The sequence below is a fragment of the Manihot esculenta genome, chromosome 6 (genome assembly GCF_001659605.2).
Source record: "Manihot esculenta cultivar AM560-2 chromosome 6, M.esculenta_v8, whole genome shotgun sequence".
Taxonomy (NCBI): domain Eukaryota; kingdom Viridiplantae; phylum Streptophyta; class Magnoliopsida; order Malpighiales; family Euphorbiaceae; genus Manihot; species Manihot esculenta.
In genome coordinates this window covers 13,414,671-13,440,146 of record NC_035166.2, presented here as the reverse complement: position 1 = coordinate 13,440,146, position 25,476 = coordinate 13,414,671, and the positions used below count along the sequence as shown (strand labels likewise).

The 25,476-nt window shown below is 38.6% G+C and overlaps 1 protein-coding gene across 2 annotated transcripts; it reads right to left on the bottom strand.

Annotated features, from left to right (window-relative positions):
• Window positions 1-21,738: 21,738 nt before the first annotated feature.
• LOC110618121 (protein RGF1 INDUCIBLE TRANSCRIPTION FACTOR 1) lies at window positions 21,739-23,235 on the bottom strand. 2 transcript variants are annotated; one of them, XM_021761175.2, is made up of 4 exons: window positions 23,082-23,235; window positions 22,720-22,965; window positions 22,492-22,632; window positions 21,739-22,359 (listed from the first exon to the last, which is right to left on the bottom strand). In XM_021761175.2, the coding sequence occupies exons 1-4, from the start codon at window positions 23,082-23,084 to the stop codon at window positions 22,015-22,017; spliced, it is 735 nt and encodes a 244-aa protein (XP_021616867.1). In that variant the 5' UTR covers window positions 23,085-23,235; the 3' UTR covers window positions 21,739-22,014. The 2 variants fall into 2 exon arrangements, with proteins under 2 accessions (XP_021616867.1, XP_021616869.1); XM_021761177.2 differs by having other exon boundaries at window positions 22,720-22,956; window positions 23,082-23,221.
• Window positions 23,236-25,476: the final 2,241 nt, after the last annotated feature.

Here is a 25,476-nt window from a genome sequence, read left to right as displayed (position 1 = left end):
AACAGTCAGTAGCACAGCCTTCTGGTTCCAAGACCCCAGGTGGGGGAAGGTTAGACCCTTCTTCTCTAAGTGCAGCAGCTTCAGGCAGTAAAAAGTGGGGTAAGGCCAAGTCTAAGAAGAACAAGTTCTGGAGCAAGATCAAGTCGGGTTTGGGATTGGGAAGTGGCTCGAGCTCTGGTGCAGATAATGCAGTATGTAGGAAGTGTGGGAAGCCGCACAAAGGAGTATGTCTGGTTGGGACGAAAGCCTGCTTCAGATGTGGGCAGGAGGGACACATGGCACGGGAGTGTCCTAGGGTAGCTTTTGTGGCACAGTCTCAGCAGACAGCTTCTGGTAGTGTGGCTCAGCCAGTAGCTCTAGCCGCGACTCAGGCTAGTGGCAGAGGCAGAGGAAGAGGGGCAGCCTCTTCTTCAGCGGGTTTCAGGGGTGAGGGCATGTGAGCTCCAGTCCGGATCTTCACCATGACTCAGCAGGAGGCAAACACATCCAACACCATGGTGTCAGGTAATCTCATCATTGGTTGTTCTGATGTGTATGCATTAATGGACCCTGGTGCATCTCATTCTTTCATTTCTCCGAGGGCCGTCGAGAGGTTGGGATTGATGGTCTCTGGGTTAGAGTGTCCCTTATGGTTCAGTGGACCCAAGTGTGACCCGTCAGTGGCAGAGTCAGTCTGCTAGTGTAGTCCAGTTTTTGTGGAGGGAAGATGCCTGTCCGCCAACCTTGTGATTCTAGATTTGACAGATTTTGACGTCATTCTAGGGATGGATTGGCTATCTACCCATGGTGCTACCTTGGATTACAGAAACAAGGTAGTCAGGTTCAGATGTCAGGATGGGTCAGAGGTTGTCTTCAGAGGAGACAGGAGGGATACACCTAGAGGTTTGATATCAGCCCTTCAGGCTCGTAGGCTACTCAGGAGGGGTTATCAGGGTTTTCTAGCTCATGTGAGAGAGCTGGATAGTCATGTCAGAGAGCCCGCCTCAGTGCCAGTGGTCAGAGAGTTCTTAGATGTTTTTCCAGACGAGCTGCCAGGTTTACCACCTGCTAGGGAGATAGAGTTTGAAATCGAATTGATGCCTGGAACTAGACCGATCTCTATCCCTCCCTACAGGATGGCACCAGCAGAATTGAAGGAGTTGAAAGAGCAGTTGCAAGAGCTGGTAGATAGGGGTTTCATCCGACCGAGTACCTCACCTTGGGGTGCTCCAGTGCTATTTGTGAAAAAAAAGGATGGATCCCTTAGACTTTGTATCGACTACAGGCAGTTGAACAAGGTCACTACCAAGAATAGGTACCCATTGCCAAGGATCGACGATCTATTCGACCAGCTATCAGGAGCAGGTTGTTTCTCCAAGATAGATCTGAGATCAGGGTACCATCAGCTGAGGATAAGGGAAGAGGATGTACCGAAGACAGCATTCAGGACCAGATATGGGCACTATGAGTTTCTTGTGATGCCGTTCGGGTTAACCAATGCCCCTGCAGCATTCATGGATCTCATGAACAGAGTGTTTAGCCAGTACCTGGATCACTTTGTTATTGTCTTCATAGATGATATCTTAGTGTATTCCAGGAATGCAGAAGAGCATGCCCATCATTTGAGGTTGGTTTTGCAGACCTTGAGGGAACATGGCTTGTATACCAAGTTCTCCAAGTGTGAGTTCTGGCTGAGGAGCATCTCTTTCTTGGGGCATGTGGTGTCAGAAAATGGAATCGAGGTAGACCCCAAGAAAGTGGAAGCTGTAGCTAACTGGCCTAGACCCACTTCGGTGACAGAGATCAAGAGTTTCTTGGGTTTGGCAGGTTATTAAAGGAGGTTCGTACAGGACTTCTCTAAAATTGCAGCTCCTATGACCAGACTGACTAAGAAGAACCAAAGGTTTGTGTGGACCGACCAGTGTGAAGAGAGTTTTGAGGAGCTCAAGAAGAGGTTGACTTCAGCACCAGTGTTAGCTATGCCATCTAGTAATGAAGACTTCTCAGTCTATTGTGATGTGTCCCGTGTGGGACTGGGTTGTGTGCTAATGCAGAATGAAAGGGTGATTGCTTATGCTTCTAGGCAACTAAAGAAGCACGAGTTGAATTACCCTGCACATGACCTGGAAATGGCAGCAGTAATCTTTGCACTCAAGATGTGGAGGCATTACCTTTATGGGGTAAAATGTGAGATCTTCACAGATCATAAGAGCCTGCAGTACATCCTGAGTCAGAGAGAGCTGAATATGAGGTAGAGAAGATGGGTAGAATTGCTTAGTGACTATGATTGCAAGATCCAGTACCATCCGGGTAAGGCGAATGTTGTGGCAGACGCCTTAAGCCGAAAATCACTTGGCAGTTTGTCCCATATTTCAGCAAAGAGGAGGCCAGTGGTGAGGCAGTTCTTCGAGCTCATGAATGAAGGTCTATAGTTGGAGTTGTCTGGTATAGGTGCTTTGATAGCCCAGATGAGAGTAACACCTGTGTTTCTGGAGCAGATGGCTCAGAAACAGCACGAGGACCCAGAGTTAGTAAAGATTGCCAGGACTGTTCAGTCAGGCAAGAATGAAGAATTCAGATTTGACAGTAAGGGGATCCTCCGCTATGGGAATAGATTGTGTGTACCAGATGACGTGGGACTGAAGGGAGATATTATGAGGGAGGCTCATAATGCTAGATACAGTGTTCACCCTGGAGCCACCAAAATGTATCAAGATCTGAAGAGAGTGTATTGATGGCCAGCTATGAAGAGAGAAGTGGCACAGTTTGTGTCAGCCTGCGAAGTATGTCAGAGGGTGAAGCTGGAACATCAGAAGCCGGCTGGAATGCTTAACTCACTACCTATTCCAGAGTGGAAATGGGAGAATATAGCTATGGACTTCGTGGTGGGGTTACCAGCATCGTCCAATAGGTTAGACTCCATATGGGTGATTATGGACAGACTAACCAAATCTGCTCACTTCATCCCTGTCAGGAGTGGCTATTCTGTGGACAAGTTGGCGCAGATGTATGTAGATGAGGTTGTCAGGCTGCATGGGGTTCCTGTTTCAATAGTGTCTGATCGAGGGCCCCAGTTCACCTCCAGGTTTTGGCGGAGTCTGCAGAACGCTATGGGTACCAGGTTGGATTTTAGTACTGCTTTCCATCCACAGACGGACGGAAAATCAGAGAGGACCATCCAGACAATAGAGGATATGCTCAGAATGTGTGTGCTGGATTTTGGCGGTTCTTGGAGGCAGCATCTACCTTTGGTGGAGTTCGCCTACAATAACAACCATCATGCTAGCATCGGGATGGCTCCATATGAAGCTTTGTATGGAAGGAAGTGCAGGTCGCCTGTCTGTTGGGAAGAAGTGGGAGAAAAGGCCTCGGCAGGGCCTGAGCTAGTAGAGATCACCAGCAGAGTGGTGCCCATGATCAGAGAAAGGATCAAGACTGCTGCAAGCGGGCAGAAGAGTTATGCAGATATCCGCAGAAGGCAAGTTGAGTTTCAGGAGGGGGATTTGGTATTGCTCAGAGTGTCTCCAATGAAAGGGGTGATTCGATTCGGGAAGAAAGGTAAGCTAGCTCCACGGTACATCGGACCCTTTTGAAGTCTTGCAAAATATTGGGAATGTATCGTACAAGCTGGACTTGCCTGCTTCAATGGAGAGAATCCATCCGGTTTTCCATGTTTCCATGTTAAGGAAGTTCGTGTCAGATCCGGGCAAGGTTCTTAGTGAGCCTGATGTGGAGATCCAAGAGGATCTCACCTATGTTGAACAGCCAGTACGAATACTAGACACCCAGATCAGAAAGCTAAGGAACAAGGAAATTCCGATGGTGAAAGTCCTTTGGAATCACCACAACATCGAAGAGTGTACCTGGGAGACACGGGAGTCTATGCTCCGGCAATATCCTCATCTCTTCTAAGGTGAGTTTTTATGTGCTTTGTATGAATGTTTATGTTTTATGCTATGCCATGTGTTTGTTTGGTGAACATTCGGGGACGAATGTTCTTAAGGGGGGAAGAATGTAATACCCGGCTAGACTCCGGTATCGGAATTCCTACCGTCCGGTGGGATCCCGGATGTCGGAAGCCTCTAGAAGGATAAAACCATGTTTTCATAAAATGTTTTAATGTATTTGATGATTTTAAGTAAGAAGGAAATTGAGTTTTTAAAAGGAAAAAGACCAAGGAGACATTTCCAGGTTCGGCCGCCGAACCTCAAGTTCGGCCGCCGAACATGGGATGGTTTAGGGAGGCAAGTTAGGCTTCTGAAAGTTTCAAAGGTTCAGCCGCCGAACTTGCATGAGTTTTGGAGGCACTTTAGGCTGCTGAAAGGTGGTCTGCCAGCCCCTATATAAGAGCTCCGTAGCCGAAACGGGCGAGTTTTCTCCCCATTTTCGGCCACGGTGAGTTCTTGCTCTCCCATGGTTCATTTTAGTTGTTTTTCCTTCGATCTTTCATGTTTTAATAAGCTTTATGTTGATTTGAAGATATTTGAACAAAAGAGCAAGTTTTGGAAACTTGGAGACCAAAGAGCGGATTTCTCCCTATCTCCGAGTTGGATCGTCTCTCCTCTCGTTCTACAAGAGTTAAGAGTAGATCCATAGTTCCTTTCATGTTTTAAGTAAGTTTTGTGAAGTTTCTTGGGGTAGAAATGCATGTTAGGTCATATTTGAGTTTATGGATTCATGTTGATGTTTTGATCAATGTATGATGTTTGTGGATGTTTGATGTGTTGTAATTGGAGTTTAGGATAGTTTGAAGCCCTTAGGAGCTTATATGCTTGAGTACGCATGTTGTAGAATAGGAAAATGCATGATTGAATGAGTTGGGAGGCTTTTATGCATGTAGAGGCTGAGTTTCTGCCTTTGGGAAGAACTCAGGTTCAGCAGCCGAAGGCTCTTTCGGCCGCCGAACCTGCCTGAGGTAGCATGTATTGGCTGCTGAACCCTGCCCCCGAAAGTGGACTTTCGGCTCTGGAAGAGAGTTTCGGCCGCCGAAGGTGCCGCCGAACATGCATGAGTTTCGTCTCTGGAGGGCCTTTCGGCCGCCGAACCTGCCGCCGAAAGTGCCCTGTTCAGCCTTCCTTTGCATGATTTATGTGATTGTTTTAAGGTGTTTTAGGGGGTTTTTGGGGAGTATTTTAGAGTCATGTTTATGTATGTTTGGTCCCTCATTTGAGTCCACCTGTGTAGGTTCAGACCCGAGGAACCGAGGACCCCAGCAGTGAATAAGCTGCTTCAGTGTCTGTTTGAGCTAGCCAGAGGTGAGTGGAATAACTCTTTATGCTTTAAAGTAAATAAATCAGTTTTAGCATGATTCACGCATCATGAATGCCATGAGATATAATAGGGTGTTTGCATTAGAATTCACGAATATGTTGCATTGCATAAAATGATGATGATGTGGATGGGTATTGGATGATCCTTTAGTCCTCATATGATATGATATGATATGGTATGGTATGGAAGTCCAGGTCGAGGCCCATTCTACGCCCCTGGCACTATAGGAATGTTATGTTATGTATGTTATGATAAGAGAAAGACCAGGTCGAGACCCATTCTACGCCCCTGGCATTATTGGATATGTTGAGGACTATTGGTGACAAGACCATCCTTGATGTGATTAGCTGTGATGTGATGCATTCCATGATATCATATGTTTTAACTATAATATTTTATTATTCTGCTCACTGGGCTCTAGTAGCTCACCCCACTCCCTTAATCCCCAGGTTTGCAGGTACGGGATAGATCAGGAGGTCAAGAAGAGTAAAGTAACGTCTTGTAATAGCTAGTTGTGGACATGAGAATAATGTAACGTAATGTATTGAATAGTTATGAAATGTTAAGGATAGAATTGTGCTTGACTCTAGTATGCTAGTTAATCCCTTTATACATGGTCCTTATTAATGTTTTATCATTGTTATGGAAACCAAACTTAACATATGTTATGCTACCCCATTTGGAGCATTGATGAGGACTCTAGGGTGGGGTTAATGTTTATGGTTATGTATAGTGCATGCACAGGTTGAGTTTGGTGAATGTATGAAAAGAAAAGTTCAAAATTTTTATGTATGTTGTTGATCATGTATGGGATTAAACAGGTTCACAGGATGTATGTTAGGCTTGCTACGGGTCCCGGCGGCCTTATGCCAATCTGAATCCTAGCGCCGGTAGCAGTCCGATTTTCGGGTCGTTACAGCAGCAACCTATTTAATTAATCGGTTGTCGACTCCAATTCTAAATTATTCTTCACAATTTGTTCAGCTTTTTAAGCAGCAACCAAATTATTCTAGTTTACGAGTTTTCGGTTGTTTATGCTATCCATGTCTTTGACCTTATACCAAAACTAAATTTGATGAGAAGTCGAAACCTTGTATTTTTCTTGGGTATTCATTACGACAGAGTGCTTATTTGTGTTTTGATTACGTTGCAGGTCGGGTTTATGTTTCTCGTCATGTCGTTTTTATTGAAAATCAATTTCCTGGTCGGAGCCAAATGTTTCAAGTTCAGAGTAATTCTAATTCTTGGTACGATTATCAATCAAGTTCTGATGAAGCTCCCTTAGCAATAGTCCCATTTTATCCATCTCGTTCGAGTATAAGTCCTTCAAATTATGCTGCTGTGTCTTCTTCCATTGAGTTGTCTATTGTTTCTCAGTCAGTCGACAATAGGTCCACAATTCCAGTCGGAACCAGGTCTGCGCTTCCAATCATGTCTTCTAAATCGTTGCTTCCTCCTATACCAGAATCGTCTGTCCAACCTCCTCCTCTATTAGAGTCTTCGTCTGTTGCGTCTGGTGCAGTTGTGCATACTCATCCTATGCGCACAAGGTCACAGAATAACATTTTCAAGCCTAAAATACTTCATACACTTACAAAGCATCCTTTACCTCCTCCATTGAACCTTCATGTGTGACACAGGCCTTGAATATTCCTGAATGGCGGTCAGCCATGTCTGCTGAATATAATGCTTTAATTACTAATGGAACTTGGCTTTTGGTTCCTCCAGATAATAGTCAGAATTTGATTGGCTGCAAGTGGGTTTTTCGGGTCAAAAAGAATCCAGATGGTTCACTTGCTAAATATAAAGCGCGACTCATTGCCAAAGGATATAGTCAAAGACCAGGAGTTGATTGTGGAGATACGTTTAGTCCTGTTTTTAAACTTGCCACTATTTGTATTGTCCTTATAGTTGCAGTTATAAATAGGTTGGACATTTGTCAATTGGACGTCAATAATGCCTTTTTGCATGGACCCTTACAGGAAGAAGTTTTATGAAGCAGCCTCCTAGGTTTGTTGATTCGGCTAGACCTGAGTATGTTTGTAAGCTTGTAAAGGCTTTATATGGTCTTCATCAGGCACCAAGGGCTTGGTACCAAGCTTTGCGGGATTGTGCATTGCAGTTTGGTTTTATTCAATCTAAATGTGATCATTTACTATTTATATTTCGCAAGGCTAATGTGGTTTGCTTCTTTTTGGTATATGTTGATGATTTACTTCTTACAAGGAGTTGTAAATTGTTCATAAATTCATTTATTAGTGAGCTTGCAGCCCGATTTTCCTTAAAAGAACCGCAACCTTTGAATTTGTTTCTGGGTATTGATATACATCCATGCAAAGATGGCCTATTCTTGTCACAGCATCACTATATTCATAAATTGTTAATGACATCCAAAATGGATGGTACGAAATCTGTAACGACCCGAAAATCGGACCGCTACTGGCGCTAGGATCCAGGTCGGCTTAAGGCCGCCGGGACCCATAGCAAGCCTAACATACATCCTGAAAACCTGTTTAATCCCATACATGATCAACAATATACATAAAAACTAAAAATTTTCCTTTCATTCATACACCAAACTCAACCTGTGCATGCACGATACATACATAATCATAAACATTGACCCCTCTGTGGGATCTCAACAGTACCCCAATGGGTGACATAACATGTGTTGAGTTGGTTTATATAAACATCATAAAACATATAAGATCATGTATTTAAAAGGGATACCATACACATAGGGTCAAGCACAATACTAATCCTCAATAACTTCATTACATAACTTAACTATCCAATACTTTTACATTACATCAACATATATCTCATGTCCACATCTAGCTATTACATAAACATGGGACTTTACTCTTCTTGACTTCCTGATCTAGCCTGTACCTGCAAACCTGGGGGTTAAGGGAGAGGGGTGAGCTACGAGAGCCTAGTGAGCAGAATAATAAAACATTTAAAATATATGATAACATGGAATGCATCACATCACAGCTAATCACATCAAGGATGAACTTGTCACCAGTAGCCCTCTACATATCCAATAGTGCCAGAACGTAGAATGGGTCCTGGTCTTTCTCTTACATAGCATAACATAACATTCCAATGTGCCAGAACGTAGAATGGGTCCTGGTCTTTCTCTTACATAGTGCCAGCGAACGTAGAATGGGTCCCACTGGTCTTACATTCCGTACCGTACATATCACATCGTCACATCATAGATCGAGGGCTATGGATCATCCGACGTTCATCCACATCAACAACAATAAAGTATGCAATGCAACATATTCGTGAATTCTAATGCAAACAACCTAGTATATCTCATGGCATTAATGATGCGTGAATCATGCTAAAATATCCATTATTTGCTTTAAAACGTAATGAGTTATTACACTCACCTCTGGATAGCTCTGACTAGACACTGGAGCAGCTGACTCACTGCTGGGGTCCTCAGTTCCTCGGGTCCGAACCTACACAGGTTGACTCAAATGAGGGACCAAACAACTAGAACATAACTCTAAAAACATCCCCCAAAAACCCCCCTAAAACACCTCAAAACAATCATGCAATACATGCAAAGGAAGGCTGAACAGGGCACTTTCGGCGGCAGGTTCGGCGGCCAAAAGTCCTTCCAGAGCCGAAAGTCAGGCAGGTTCGGCGGCACCTTCGGTGGCCGAAACTTTCAGACAGAGACGAAACTCATGCATGTTCGGCGGCCAAAACTCCCCTCTAGAGAAGAAAGTCCTTTTTCGGGGGCAGGCTTCGGCAGCCGAAAGGCTTGCCTCCCAGGTAGGTTCGGCGGCCGAAAGTCCTTCGGCTGCCGAACATGGTTTCTGCCAAAAGGGCAGAAACTCGGTTCCTCATGCACATTTGCCTCCCAAAACTTCAAACATGCATATAACTCAACCAAAACATGCATAAACACATACATAAGCTCCTAGGGGCTTCAAACTATCTTAAACCCCAACTACAACACATCAAGCAACCCACATTGCTCAAAAACACACATTAAGCTCATAAACATAACAAAAACCTAACATGCATTCTACCCCATAGATCTTCATAAAAATTGTTTAAAACATATAGTGAGCTCAAGATCGGCCCTTACCTCTTGTAGATCGAGAGGGAAATGACCCTAGCTCGGAGATGGGAGAGATTGGGTTTCTTGAACCTCAAAGCTCCAAAACTTGCTTTATACTTGAAAATCTTCAAAACAAGGTGAAAACTAGTGAAAATCGTGAAAGATTTGAAGGAAGGAACTCAAGATCGGTGAGGGACGGCGGAGAGCTCACCTTGGCCGACATTGGGGAGAAAAGCTCGCCCATTTCGGCTAATGGGTCCCTTTATAGGTGGCTGGCCAGGCCACATTCGGGAGCCGAACGTGCCTCCGCATGCATGCCATGTTCGGCGGCCGAACATAAGGTTCGGCGGCCGAACCTGGACTTCCCTCACTTATGCTTTCGGGGGCCTAAAGCACACCCGAAGCACATGCATGTTCGGCGGCCGAACCTGAGTTTTCCTCCAAGGCTATTTTCATGCAAAAATTCATTTTCTTTCTTGATTAAAACATAAAACACATTAAAACATTTTATGAAAATATGATTTTACCCTTCTAGAGGTCTCCGACACCCGAGATTCCACCGGACGGTAGAAATTTCGATACCGGAGTCTAGCCGGGTATTACATTCTCCCCCCCTTAAGAACATTCGTCCCCGAATGTTCCTCAACTAGCACATGCAAAGCATACAACCTAACATACACATAAAACACATGAACTCACAAGGAACTAACCTTAGAAAAGATAGGGGTATTGCTGGAGCATGGACTCCCATGTCTCCCAAGTGCATTCTTCCAAATTGTGGTGGTTCCAAAGGACTTTCACCATCGGGATTTCCTTGTTTCTCAACTTTCTCATCTGGGTGTCTATGATCCGCACTGGCTGCTCAACATAAGTGAGGTCTTCTTGGATCTCCACATCAGGCTCACTAAGAACCCTGCCCGGATCTGACACAAACTTCCTCAACATAGAAACATGGAAAACCGGATGGATTCTCTCCATTGAAGCAGGTAAATCCAGCTTGTACGACACATTCCCAACCTTTTGCAAGACTTCAAAGGGTCCGATGTATCGTGGGGCTAGTTTACCTTTCTTCCCAAAGCGAACCACTCCTTTTATAGGAGACACCTTGAGCAATACCAGATCTCCCTCCTGAAACTCTACCTGCCTTCTGCGGATGTCTACATAACTCTTCTGTCTGCTTACAGCAGTCTTGATTCTTTCTCTGATTATGGGTACCACCCTGCTGGTGATCTCTTCTAGCTTAGGCCCTGCCAAGGCCTTTTCTCCAACTTCTTCCCAGCAAACAGGTGATCTGCACTTCCTCCCATACAAAGCTTCATATGGAGCCATCCCGATGCTAGCATGATGGCTGTTATTGTAGGCAAACTCCACCAAAGGTAGATGCTGCCTCCAAGAACCGCCAAAGTCTAGCACACACATTCTGAGCATATCCTCTATTGTCTGGATGGTCCTTTCTGATTGTTCGTCCGTCTGTGGATGGAAAGCAGTGCTAAAATCCAACCTGGTACCCATGGCATTCTGCAGACTCCGCCAGAACTTGGAGGTGAACTGGGGCCCTCTATCAGACACTATTGAAATAGGAACCCCATGCAGCCTGACGATCTCATCAACATAAACCTGTGCCAACTTATCCACAGAATAGCCACTCCTAACAGGGATGAAGTGAGCATATTTGGTGAGTCTGTCCACAATCACCCATATGGAGTCCAATCTGTTGGATGTCGCCGGTAACCCCACTACGAAGTCCATAGCTATATTCTCCCATTTCCACTCTGGAATAGGTAGCGGGTTAAGCATTCCAGCCGGCTTCTGATGTTCCAGCTTCACCCTCTGACACACTTCGCAGGCTGACACGAACTGTGCCACTTCTCTCTTCATAGCTGGCCACCAATAAACTTTCTTCAGGTCTTGATACATCTTGGTGGCTCCGGGGTGAACGCTGTATCTTGCATTACGAGCCTGAAGAGCTGATATCAGACCTCTAGGTGTACCCCTCTTGTCTCCTCTGAAGACGACCTCTGACCCGTTCTGATCTCTGAACCTGACTACCTTGTCTCTGCAGTCCAAGGTAGCACCATGGGTAGATAGCCAATCCATCCCTAGAATGACGTCAAAGTCTGTCAAATCTAGAACCACAAGGTCGGCGGAGAGGCATCTTCCCTCAACAAAAACTGGACTGTACTGGCAGACTGACTCTGCCACTGACGGGTCACACTTGGGTCCATTGACCCATAGGGGACACTCTAACCCAGAGACTATCAGACCCAACCTCTCAACGGCTCTCGGAGCAATAAAAGAATGAGATGCACCCGGGTCCATTAATGCATACACATCAGAACACCCAATGATGAGATTACCTGACACCACGGTGTTGGATGTGTTAGCCTCCTACTGTGTCATGGTGAAGATCCTGGCTGGAGCTGATGGTCCTTCACCTCGGGAACCAGAAGAAGAGGCTGCCCGTCTCCCTCTACCTCTGCCACTGCCCTGTGTTGTGGCTAGAGCTGATGGCTGTGCCACACTACCAGAAGCTGTCTGCTGGGGCTGGCCCATAAAAGGTGCTCTAGGACACTCCCGAGCCATGTGTCCCTCCTGTCCACATCTGAAACATGCATTAGTCCCAGCCCGACACACTCCCTTGTGTGGCTTCCCACACCTTAGGCATTCTGTACCATCTGAGCCTGAGCTCGAGCCACCGCCTAATCCCAGACCGGATTTCAACTTACTCCAGAACTTGTTCTTCTTCGGCTTCTTGGTGGTGTTACTCCACCTTTTGCTACCTGAGCTCTGAGAAGAGAGACCTGGCCCTCCTCTGCCTGGGGTCTTAACCCCTGAAGACTGGGTCACTGACTGCTTCACTGACCCCTCCACTATAGCACTAGCCTCCATCCTTCGAGCCATATCCACCACAGTGTGGAAACTTTCCCTCTCAACTGACTGAATCAAAGAGGAGTACCTAGAATGCAGTTTCATAACATATCTCTTGGATTTCTTTGAATCTGTATCTAGAGTTTGCCCTGAAAAAGGCAATAGCTCCAAGAATTTATCTGTGTACTCCTCTATACTCATGTGTTCTGTCTGCCTCAGCTGCTCAAACTCAATCATCTTCAGTTCTCTGGAACTGTCTGGAAAAGCCCATCCCGCAAACTCATTTGCAAATTCCTCCCATGTCATGCCGTCTAGTCTCGGGTCCACATAACACTTGAACCATTCCCGTGCCTTCTTGCACTTTAAAGTGAACCCTGCCATCTGAATGGCCCTGCTGTCATCTGCCCCTAGCTCATCAGTTATCGTCTTCACTACTCTTAGGTACTCAAAGGGGTCATCCCCTGACTTGTATTTGGGAGCATCCAGCTTAAGGTAATCTGTCATATTCACTTTGCTCCCACCGGCTGAGCTAGGTCTAGAAGGTTGAGTAACTGGGACTGCTGGTTCTGTAGGTAATGGAGGTGGGGGTGCAGCATTCCCCGAGGTGGGGTTTGCCGGGTTAGGATAGAAAGGTGAAGGTGGATAAGTTGGGTACTGTGGGTAAGGTGGATAGAAAGGTGGATAAGGCATGTAGGTAGGGTAGGGGTTAAAGCTGGAGTAATCCGATGTGCCTCCCATCGGATACCCTGAACTCTGTGGGAAGGGTGGATAATGGGGTGGAAAACCATACCCCGAGGCCTGAGCGCCTCCCTGTGACTCCCTTGTCCCTTCTTCCGACATGCCGACATCCAGATTCCCATCCCTCCTCTGATCCTCTTCCATAACCTCCCTCACATCTGAAGAACTTCCTCCTCTATCTGTCCCCCTTCTGCAAGCATCAAAAGACCTTCTAGGGTCCCTTGACACTCTTTCCCTGCTTGATCTACATGACATTGCCTTAGGCAATGCAGGAGGACGGGCGCTCGTGCCCTCATCCTCAGGTGGTACTCCAGTCAATCTTACAGATCGACGGGTTCCTCTCATCCTGTTTTCTGAAAAACAGCACACATCATACAAACATTAGCATCAAATGGTTCATGTGGGAACACATGAACCCGCATCACATACATATCATTCATATCATAGCATTAATGCACATGCATATAATCATGGCATTTCACATCATCAAACAAGACAGGACTCCACATCCTATCCTAGTGGACATGATCTTTCCTATTGTGCTTGACCTTCTATAACGTCTATGAGCCCGACACTCTAGGTCCGACCATATGAACCTAGGGCTCTGATACCATTCTGTAACGACCCGAAAATCGGACCGCTACCGGCGCTAGGATCCAGGTCGGCTTAAGGCCGCCGGGACCCATAGCAAGCCTAACATACATCCTGAAAACCTGTTTAATCCCATACATGATCAACAACATACATAAAAACTAAAACTTTTCCTTTCATTCATACACCAAACTCAACCTGTGCATGCACTATACATACATAATCATAAACATTGACCCCCCCAATGGGTGACATAACATGTGTTGAGTTGGTTTACATAAACATCATAAAACATCTAAGATCATGTATTTAAAAGGGATACCATACACATAGGGTCAAGCAGAATACTAATCCTCAATAACTTCATTACATAACATAACTATCCAATACTTTTACATTACATCAACATATATCTCATGTCCACATCTAGCTATTACATAAACATGGGACTTTACTCTTCTTGACTTCCTAATCTAGCCCGTACCTGCAAACCTAGGGGTTAAGGGAGAGGGGTGAGCTACGAGAGCCCAGTGAGCAGAATAATAAAACATTTAAAACATATGATAACATGGAATGCATCACATCACAGCTAATCACATCAAGGATGAACTTGTCACCAGTAGCCCTCTACATATCCAATAGTGCCAGAACGTAGAATGGGTCCTGGTCTTTCTCTTACATAGCATAACATAACATTCTAATGTGCCAGAACATAGAATGGGTCCTGGTCTTTCTCTTACATAGTACCAGCGAACGTAGAATGGGTCCCACTGGTCTTACATTCCGTACCATACATATCACATCGTCACATCATAGATCGAGGGCTATGGATCATCCGACGTTCATCCACATCAACAACAATAAAGTATGCAATGCAACATATTCGTGAATTCTAATGCAAACAACCTAGTATATCTCATGGCATTAATGATGCGTGAATCATGCTAAAATATCCATTATTTGCTTTAAAACGTAATGAGTTATTCCACTCACCTCTGGATAGCTCTGACCAGACATTGGAGCAGCTGACTCACTGCTGGGGTCCTCGAATCCTCGGGTACGAACCTATATAGGTGGACTCAAATGAGGGACCAAACAACTAGAACATAACTCTAAAAATATCCCCCAAAACCCCCTTAAAATACCTCAAAACAGTCATGCAATACATGCAAAGGAAGGCTGAATAGGGCACTTTCGACGGCAGGTTCGGCGGCCGAAAGTCCCTCCAGAGCCGAAAGTCAGGCAGGTTCGGCGGCACCTTCGGCGGCCGAAACTTCCAGACAGAGACGAAACTCATGTATGTTCGGCGACACTTTCGGCGGCCGAAACTCTCCTCCAGAGACGAAAGTCCTTCGGCTGCCGAACCTGGTTTCTGCCAAAAGGGCAGAAACTCGGTTCCTCATGCACATTTGCCTCCCAAAACTTCAAACATGCATATAACTCAACCAAAACATGCATAAACATATACATAAGCTCCTAGGGGCTTCAAACTATCTTAAACCCCAACTACAACACATCAAGCAACCCACATTGCTAAAAAACACACATTAAGCTCATAAACATAACAAAAACCTAACATGCATTTCTACCCCATAGATCTTCATAAAACTTGTTTAAAACATATATTGAGCTCAAGATCGGCCCTTACCTCTTGTAGATCGAGAGGGAAACGACCCTAACTCGGAGATGGGAGAGATTGGGTTTCTTGAACCTCAAAACTCCAAAACTTGCTTTATACTTGAAAATCTTCAAAACAAGGTGAAAACTAGTGAAAGTCATGAAAGATTTGAAGGAAGGAACTCAAGATCGGTGAGGGACGGTGGAGAGATCACCTTGGCCGACAATGGGGAGAAAAGCTCGCCCATTTCGGCTAAGGGGTCCCTTTATAGGTGGCTGGCCAGGCCACATTCGGGAGCCGAACGTGCCTCCGCATGCATGCCATGTTCAGCGGCCAAACATAAGGTTCGGCGACTGAACCTGGACTTCCCTCACTTATGCTTTTGGGGACCTAAGGCACACCCGAAGCACATGCATGTTCGGCGGCAGAACTTAAGGTTCGGCGGCCGAACCTGAGTTTTCCTCCAAGGCTATTTTCATGCAAAAATTCATCTTCTTTCTTGATTAAAACATAAAACACATTAAAACATTTTATGAAAACATGATTTTACCCTTCTAGAGGTCTCCGACACCCGAGATTCCACCGGACGGTAGGAATTCTGATACCGGAGTCTAGCCGGGTATTACAAAATCGGTGAGTACTCCGTTTGCTACAACAACTAAATTGGTTAAAAATGTGTCATTAGATTCAGTTGCTAAAGCTATAGAGTTTCGAAAGCTTGTTGGTGCCTTGCAATATCTCACTTGGACCCGCCCTGATATTTGTTTATCTGTTAATAAATTATCTCAATTCATGCAAAGTCCAACGGCAGCTCATTGGGATGTGTTGAAAAGGCTGCTTCGCTATCTGAAGTCAACCATTGATCATGGTATATTAGTTACTCCACAATCTTCATTAAATTTTCATGCATTTTTAGATGCAGATTGGGCAGGTGATCCTTCAGATAGATTTTCTACCATTGGGTTTATATGGTGTATTGGTTCGGTTCCTATTTCCTAGTCTTCTAGAAAACAAAAGTCAGTTGGTAGGTCTTTTACGGAAGCCGAATACCGAGTAGTAGCATCTGCAGCATCTGAAATAATGTCGGTGAGGTCTTTGTTTTCTGAGCTTGGGTATTCGAGACCCTTAACTTTATATCCTACACTTTTTTGTGATAATATTTCGGCAATGTATGCTTGTCAAAATCTTGTGTATCACTCGAGAATGAAACACATTGAGATTGACATACATTTTGTGCGCGACTTAGTGCAAAAGAAGAAGTTACGCATAGCACATGTATCATCTAAAGACTAGTTAGTGTATCTTTTAACCAAACCTCTATCAAAGCAGATGTTTGTTTCGAGCATATTCAAGATTAGTGTTCAAAGTGGTACCCCAATCTTGCGGGGGAGTATTAAGTAGAGTGATAAGGTTTAGTTTGATCACAAAACGTGTACATTGATAAGTGTACAGCTGTGTGATATTATCTTTATAACAGATTGTATTTGTTGATATCTCTATTTAAGGATAGTCATTTGTGAATAGAAACACAAGTTTAAACCCCAGCTAATCTCTCTACGTTCATAATGGTAAGATATGCTAGCTAGTATAAATATTCTGAAGGGCGGTGTTAGGATGAATATTGACAATGATAGTGGTACTCTTCTTTGATATGATCCATGGGTTCCTGATGTAGCTGGTTTTTATGTTGTTCGCCCTCCTCATTATCTTATTCATGTTAATTAGCCGGCAAATTTGATAGATTACCATAGTCTAGACTGGAACCATCAATTCATACACTACCTTTTTCCATTAGCTCTAGCTAATACTATTTTCTCTATACCAATGGCTCCTATAAGTATTCCTGATTCTTTGGTTTAGCATTTCGAGCAAAATGGGGAGTATATTTTCAAGTTTGGTTATAAATATATTGTTCAGCAGTTCTCTAACCAGGTTGTTTGCTCACAACCTTCTTCTTTGACTTGTCTTCTAAAGTTTATTTGGCAACAGACTTGTGCTCTTCTGGATTAATTAACCATAAGGTTTTTATCTCGTGTTTACTGTATAATACAGTTCCATGATTTGGTATTGTGTGAAGTCAAGGTTTCTCCCATATTTCCCTTTTGCTTTGTACAGGTTGAAATACTAGTGCATGCTCTTTTGCTCTGTCTTCATGCTAGTACTACTTGGTTTATTAGCTTTTACTCTTATGAGCTCGATATTATTTGATTCTTGAGTTTTCAGTATGGTGTGAATCTCTTTAAGATAATTTTTTGCAAGAATCTAACTGTACAACTATCATGCAAATTATTTCTTTTACTCTTTGGAATATATGAAAGGCGCATAATAAAATAGTGTTGGAATTTATTTCTCACAATCACTACACTACTTTTTCTTAACTACATGGAATTTATTTCTCACAATCACTATACTACTTCATCTCGTATTTCTCTTAACTACATGGAAATTCAGTAGTATGGTATTTTTATTACTTCTTTATTATGTAGCCATCAGCATCAACCTAGACAAGAGGTCTGGTTACCTCCTTCTCCAGGGACCTTGACATTTAATACTAATGCTGCTTAAAAGGATCAATTTTCTTCGACTGTTGTTGTTGTAGTGATTCAAAATGATAATGGTGCTCTATTAGATAGGGTAGCTGGGTGTATTTGGAGTTATTCTTCTTTGGTTATAGAAGTTTGTGTAGTACTCAGGGTCTTCAATTTATTATGACTCGAGGCTTTCAGATACTTATTTATTCTATGAATGCTGAAGTTCTCTGCTTAGCATTGATAAGTCTGATTTTTTTATCTCCTCATACCCTGCGAACTCAACTTCTTTATCTTTCATTTAAACTTGTATATCAATAAGATAACAGTTCTGATATAGTAGAAAAACTTTATTTGAAAAATATTTTACTTTTTAACTAAAGTGTAATTCATCCTTTAGAGTTAGCATCTATTTTATAACTTTTTGCTACTTTTTTAAGTAACCATATAATGCAATGATTCACCAGTAGATTTTTCTTTTTATCTTTTTAATAATGCTTTTGCCATTGATCCACTGGTTGAATTAGAGCTCCGACTCCTCCATACCTAACCTAAAAGAAAAAAGAGTAAGTCTATTGAATTCAATTTTATTTATTTAAATTATTATTAATGAAATTATAAATTTTTTAAGATTTGATGAAAAGGAATTAAAAAAATACTACTGTATGAAAGCTTTTACTGTTCAACATTTTAATTAATAGGAACTTAAACAATGGAAGCTATTTTTATAAAAAATTTTCAATGAATATTATTAAATAAGTAATGAAAAAACTCAAAATTTAAACTCAAAATCATCCGGTTTTAAAATTTTAAAAGTGAACCAAATCTATTTGAAATAAATGAACAGTACAGCTTGTGATTTTAGGGAGTAAAAAAATTGGAAAAATAATAAAAGAAAATGCAAGTGGTTGTATTAAGATGATAATTAAATTTGCAGTGTCCTTTTCTTAATTGGGCTGATAAAAGAAGAAGGATTTGACCGGTCAAAAAATGGTAATTAAAACACAGTACACTCTCTCTCTTCGAGGAGCGACAGCGCTGTCTTTGAAGTCAAAGGAAAGCCCCCCTCCATCATTACTGTTAACTAGGCACCCTATAATTAAGGATTTTTCTTCCCTATAAATAATTATTAATCACATTTTAGTTTTAATTATTTGTTTTTATTATATTTGTGACTTAATAGATGAAATATCATAATAATTAAAATAATTTCATTGTAAATGTTAAATATTAGGCTATGTAGTGAGTAAATTTACTTAATTTTGAAAGAATTAATTTCCACTCTTTGTGATCTATAACTTCAAAATAAAGAAAAATTTATTATTTAATTTTTATAATAAGAAAAAAATATTAATTAAATTTTTAATTTTAAAAATTTTATTAAAATATTTTTACTATTTTAAAAAATCTATTAGTTAATTTTATATTAATTTTAATAATTTTATTATTAATTTTAACTATTAAATATTTTATTATTAAAATTCTATTTATTTCATAAAAAATATTTTATAAAAAAATGTAGCGTTTAACTATTCAAAAATTTTAGTTAATATAAATATTTTAAAAAAAGTCATTTTAAAAAATTAAAATTTTTTTCACACCCTAAAATATTTATTAAAATTTCTATATGTAAATTTATTAATAAATTTTATTTTTCACATTAAAATTAAGCAATGAAATTTTTGTTAAAAAGAGAAATTACTTTTTCGTTTCTGAAATATATTATAATTAACGAATTTATCCCAATATTTTTAAGATTTAACATTTCAGTTTCTGAAATTTAGTTTCGTTAAAATTAGAGGTCTTTCTATAAAAAATACCATAAGTTATAAGAAAAATGTCCTTTATACAATCCAACTCTTAAGTTTCTAAAATTTAATTTCTATAAATTTATAGATTCATCTAAATCGAATTAACAAAATCTCATTTACAAATTAAAGTAACAAACTGAATATCTCAAACTTAAACATCACAAATAAATAAAAATTTTAATAAATTTAAGATTTAAACTCAATAAATATAATAAAAATTAAAGGAAAAATACTTTTGATTTTCAAATATAATATAATTAATAAATTTATCTCTCTATTTTTCGAACGCAATACTTTAATCCTAAAATTTAATTCCGTCAAAATTCAAAAAAAAAATCTCAAATTCAGTCTCCACAAATAAATAAAAATTTCAATAAATTTAATATTTAAATTTAACGAATATAATAAAAATAAAAATATATAAAATTTAAATTATTAAAAATAAAAAAATAAAACTTAATAAAAATTATTTTTATGATGTCGCTCGTTATCTATCACTTTTCGCTATTCACTATTGTAGTTGTCCGCTGCTCGAGTCACTAGTTGTTCTCATTGCTTTTCACTCGATGCGCTTATCATTCACGTCACTTACTCCTTGCATCTCTAGTCACTCGTATTGCTCGCTGATCGCATCTTCAATAACTCGCGTTGCTCATTGGTCGTGTGTTCAACCATTAGCATTGCTCATTTATTGCGTCTCCAACAACTCACGCCGCTAGCTACTTGCATCTCTAGCCACTTGCGTCGCTTACTGCTCTCATCTCCATTCGTTTGCATTGCTCACTGCTCACTACTTGCATTGTCGACCACTCGCTTCACTTGGTACTTGCGTCGTCAGTCGTTCTTATTCCTGATATTTTAAAAAGTATATTAGTTAATATTTTCATTAATTAAGTATTATAAAAAAATCTAAAATATATATGAAAAGAGTAATTATTAAACTTTTAATAATTTGATGGATTAACTAATAAATTTTTTAAATATCTAGAGATTAAATAGTAAATATTTAACGATAAAATTAATGGAGGAACTAACTAGTAGACTTTTTTAAATTTCATGTATATTTTAATATATTTTTTTTTAAAACCAAGAGAAAAACCAGCGAGTTTCTCCATATCATAGGGACTAAATAATAATTTTTTTCATTTTATTATTGATAAGGATATTTTTGAGTTTATATTTAATCTATTTCTTTTAACCAGGTGTAAATAATTGATTTAACATAAATTTTTAATGGAGGGATCTTGAATTTTGACGAAATTAAATCTTAGAGAGGAAAATATCAGGTTCTAAAAATAGAGGGACAAATCTATTAATTATGTTATATCTTATGAACTATAAAATAATTTTTCTTTATTGAAAAATGTTTTCCTGCAAACAACATTTTCTATCAAAAATATTTTTCAAATACAAGTTATTTTCGTAAAATTTAATCTCTATTGTTTTATAAAATTTATTAGTTGATCTCTCATATTTTTAAAAGTTTACAAATAGTCTCTCTATATTGAATGTATTTTAAACTTTTGTACAATGATTGACCGTTAAAGTTAATAAAGGGGCTAATTAGTAAATTTTTTAAAATATCAGAAATGTTTTAATATATTTTTTAAAATAGAAAAATTAATTAATGAATTGTTTCTTAACATAGAGACTAAATAATAATTTTTTTAAAAGTAAATAATTTAAAAAAAAGGAAAAATTAACTAAAATTAGTTATTTAATGCTATATATTTAAAAGTAAATTTGATATTAATTAAGTTATCATACACTTCCTTGGTTTTTGATATCAATTAAAAAACTATTAAAGCAATTAAAATTTCAATAAAATATGTTCATTAATTTGACTAAATTACATTTCGCCTCACCTAACTACTCCAATTTCAAGATCTCTTACATTAATTTACTACTATAAAAGTAAAATAGTTAAGAGTAAAGGGTAAATGTTGATTAAAAAAAAAAAAAAAGTAAAGGGTAAATGATAAGATACATTTTAATAAATTATAAAAATAATTATTGTGTTTATTAAAATTAGGATAAGATTAAAAAGAAAATTAACCAATACTAACATAATTTTAATTATTTCTGATAATTTGAGTTACCCCATTTAAATTACTCCGAAAGAAACAAGACCTAATATATTGAAATATATTTTAGAACTTCACCCGAAGAGCCAACTTAACCCTAGTAAAGAAGTTGTACAATACCAATGCAAATTAATTTAATAAAAAAAAGTAAATAAATCGTACGACATGTTTGTAATAATTAATATTATTATATAAATAAATGGAAAAATCCTTAGAAAAATGTACAGAACCATTACTTGGAATTGGGAATCACGTGATACCATTAAGACAAAACCCCCCGACCAAGTGATTAATTAACTTAAATCGAAAAGAAATAGAGAAAATAGATAGAACATTTGAAGGTTGGATTCAGTCAAAATACTTATCAAAATTAAACTAAAATTTGTAATAACAATTAAAATTTCTCTCGTTTTTGTTAATAGTTTTGCTAATTATTAATTAATTAACACAAAGGAGATCGATGAGGGATGCCTTTTCTTCTACTCATGCTCGTAGCCATGTCTTCATCAGAAACCTTGTTAACTGATCTTCCACATACGTATAATCCACTTCTCTTCTTCCGTACAATCTCTTGAGTGCATACCATGCTCATATTCTCCGACCCTGACGAGCCGGACGACCAACTCATTGGCTCGTCGGAGTCCACGATCGTCGAGTGAGGTGTCTCATTCGTTGTTTCATCGTCTCCCATGTCTTGAGGGATCAAGAAGTCAGGACCAAGTGTTAAAGAGTTGCATTTTCTTAGGCATGGAGAAAGATCCTTGTAGTGTTTCAGCACAAAATCCACCTAATCAACCACGCAAAAAAAAGAACTGTATATGATTATGAACTGAAATCAAGATAGCCTTTTCAAAATTATTGGTTATACTTAAAAACCTTAGTAGCAATTTACGAGGAAAATTAAAATTGAGTGGCTTACCTTGCAACCAAGAGAGCAATGAATAAAGGGTTCTTGGAGACTTCTATCACAGGAAGTGCAGTAGTTTCCAGAGCCTTTGAATTGCCTGTTCTGAGGTCTCTTCTTGATGAACACCACTTTGGCACTGTTTATAGTATAGGCCTGGATCAAAATTAACAGAAACTAACTGAGTTAGCCAATTATGAACTGAATTATGGAAGGAGTACGATTGATATTCAGCAAACTGACCTGGACATTTGAGCAATCTATGAGCTTCTGGAGGTCTTCCAATCTCACAACATCATGATAGACATATCGGCGAACTTGAAGAAGCCGATGGAAGCGATGAGATGGAACACAGTGAGGGCAAATACTAATGCAACAATCTAAACAGCAGACGTTTTTTTCGTTCTTTTTTGCAGTTTCATGATAAGAGCAACCCACGAAGAACTTCTGTGAGTAGAGAGCTTCCAACCATGCAGGCTTCTGAATTCCCTATAAAATTTTAATAAATTATTATATCAAAAACTTAGAAATCTATAAGATCTATAAGAATTCTACTAGAGATTGATAACTATAACAAGACATATTAGAGAGAAAGAGAAACGCACCATGATCACATAAACCAAAAACAAGAAAGACCCTCTTGAGATATGTTATCAAGAATTGAAACTAGTGGTGCTGCAAGGAAGAAGATGAAGAGAAAGAGAGAGAGTAGGGTATGGAGATAAGAGTATTTATGGAGGTTCACAAGAGAGGAAAGGTTATATATTTATTCATGGGAAGGATACGAGAGAGAGAGAGAGAGAGAGAGAGAGATGATATTTATATTAATTTAATTAAAGAAAAGAAGTAAGATATGAGGAGAACGTGGGAGCTGTTTCCGTGTCTCCCATTCTCTTCAACCTCTTTAAACTAATATTTCTAATCTCCTTGGCTTATGAGCTCCATTGCTAAACTATCTAAGCTCTCTTCTTGAACTAGCTGCCTTTACCTCATGTAATATTTTTATTTTTATTTTTATTCTTTAACTTAGTATTAATTTTTTTTCTTTCTTATATTTTTCATTTTTTTTAAATAGTTTTTAAATAAAAATTAGAAATCGAGAGTAGAACCTAAACCTCTTATATTTAATCAGATTCACTCATTACTAAACTAAATTTGTGAGTATTTTCATCTTTTATTTGTTTGTTATATGATACTAAATATTCTTAAAGCAAGAGATTACCAAATTGCTAATAATACACACAACCCCACTTGATCAATTTAGACAAAATGGCGTACAATAGCACTTGCTCATATTCCATGGATTTGTTTGGTTATTATTGTGAGTTGTTGGTAGTAATGATGTATTTTTTGTTTGATGTGTGTGATTTTCATTGTGAAAGATTTTATTTGAGAAATGAAGTACTAATTAATTAAAGGCCGTTTGTTTCATAAAATATTTTTTAGAAAAATAGTTTTCACAATTTTAGCATTTGGGATCATTAAAAAAAATTAATTAATTAAAAATATTTTTTGATTAAATTAAAAAATTAAGTCATTTATTTAAAATAATTTCTGTATTTTAAAATTTTAATTAAAATTTATATATAAATTTATTAATATATTTTATTTTTTAAATAAAAGTTAAATAATAAAAAAATCACTATAAAAAATGACAATAAATTCTAAATAATGTTCAAATTTCAGCTAATTATATAATTCTTTCATCTTATAATTTTTATCTATTTTATTTTTTTATATATATTAAGAAATTTAATTTATTTTATTAATTTTAAATATATTAAATTTTATTAAATATTAAATTATATTTTAAAAAATTTTAAAAAATAAATAAAAATAAATATAATTATAATCAATTTATATATTATTACGGTGTAAGAAAAGAAAGTGAAAAATAATTTTGAGATAAAAAAAATCAACTTATGAGAATATAATTTAAAATTATTATTTTAAAACAAGTTGAAACTTGAATTTGATATCATACCACCAGAAACGACTATCACTAAAGTAAAATTCATTTATAGAAGGAAATTACCTTTTTACTAGGAATATTAACTTGATTAATCCGTGATGTTAGCTAGAAAAGAAAATAAAAAACACAGTTTAAATAAAAAGTGGGATTTCACTATTAAGTTGCACCTTTTCAATTATTTGGGACTGCTTTTTTCCTTCAAAGCCCTTTTTGCATATTTTTTCATTGTCCTAAAATGGAATTATTTCTTAGACTTCAAAATTCAAACCACTAATAAGGAAAACAGAAGTTTGATTTTATAATACAATAACGTTTGGCAAGAAGATTATTTAAAAAGTTTGATTTTATAATATAAAATAATATTTTAATTAAATAGTTTTATATGAATCTTTTAAAAATTTAAGAATGTTATAGTAATTGCACTCATAAATTTAATCTAATAGTAAGTGTATTTGAATAAATCTGAGAGATGTTTCAGATTTTATTCTTTTAATTTCTGATTTCTATTTAAAAAAAAAAGAATGTTATAGTAATTTTTTTAACATTATGCAACAATGCCAAATCAAAGATGATCAGAATTTATGGGGTTATCATTGAAGTGGGTATCATTCAAGTGAAGATAAAATCTAAAAACAGACAAGTACGAGGAAAACAGGAATTTATGGAATCAAACATGCCAACATTCAACAATCAACCACTCCACTAAAGAGAAGATATGGTTCCACAATAATTTTGTAGTTCTGCTAATTAATTTTTGTAAGAACACATGAGAATCAGACACAGACAAACACAACTCATTAAAGCACTATCAACCAGTTACCCATAACTCATCTTATTTTTAGGGATACTGCAGACCAGCTTTTATGCCCTACCACAAACCCTAATCTTTATTACCCATTTGGTTATGGAACTCCCATGCTTTCGGTCATCAATCATATCATGCCACAATACAAAACAATGGGTGCTCTCCTTTTTGAGAAACAAATTTACCAAAAAACAGGAACTAGGGCTTTGAATTTCAATAAAAA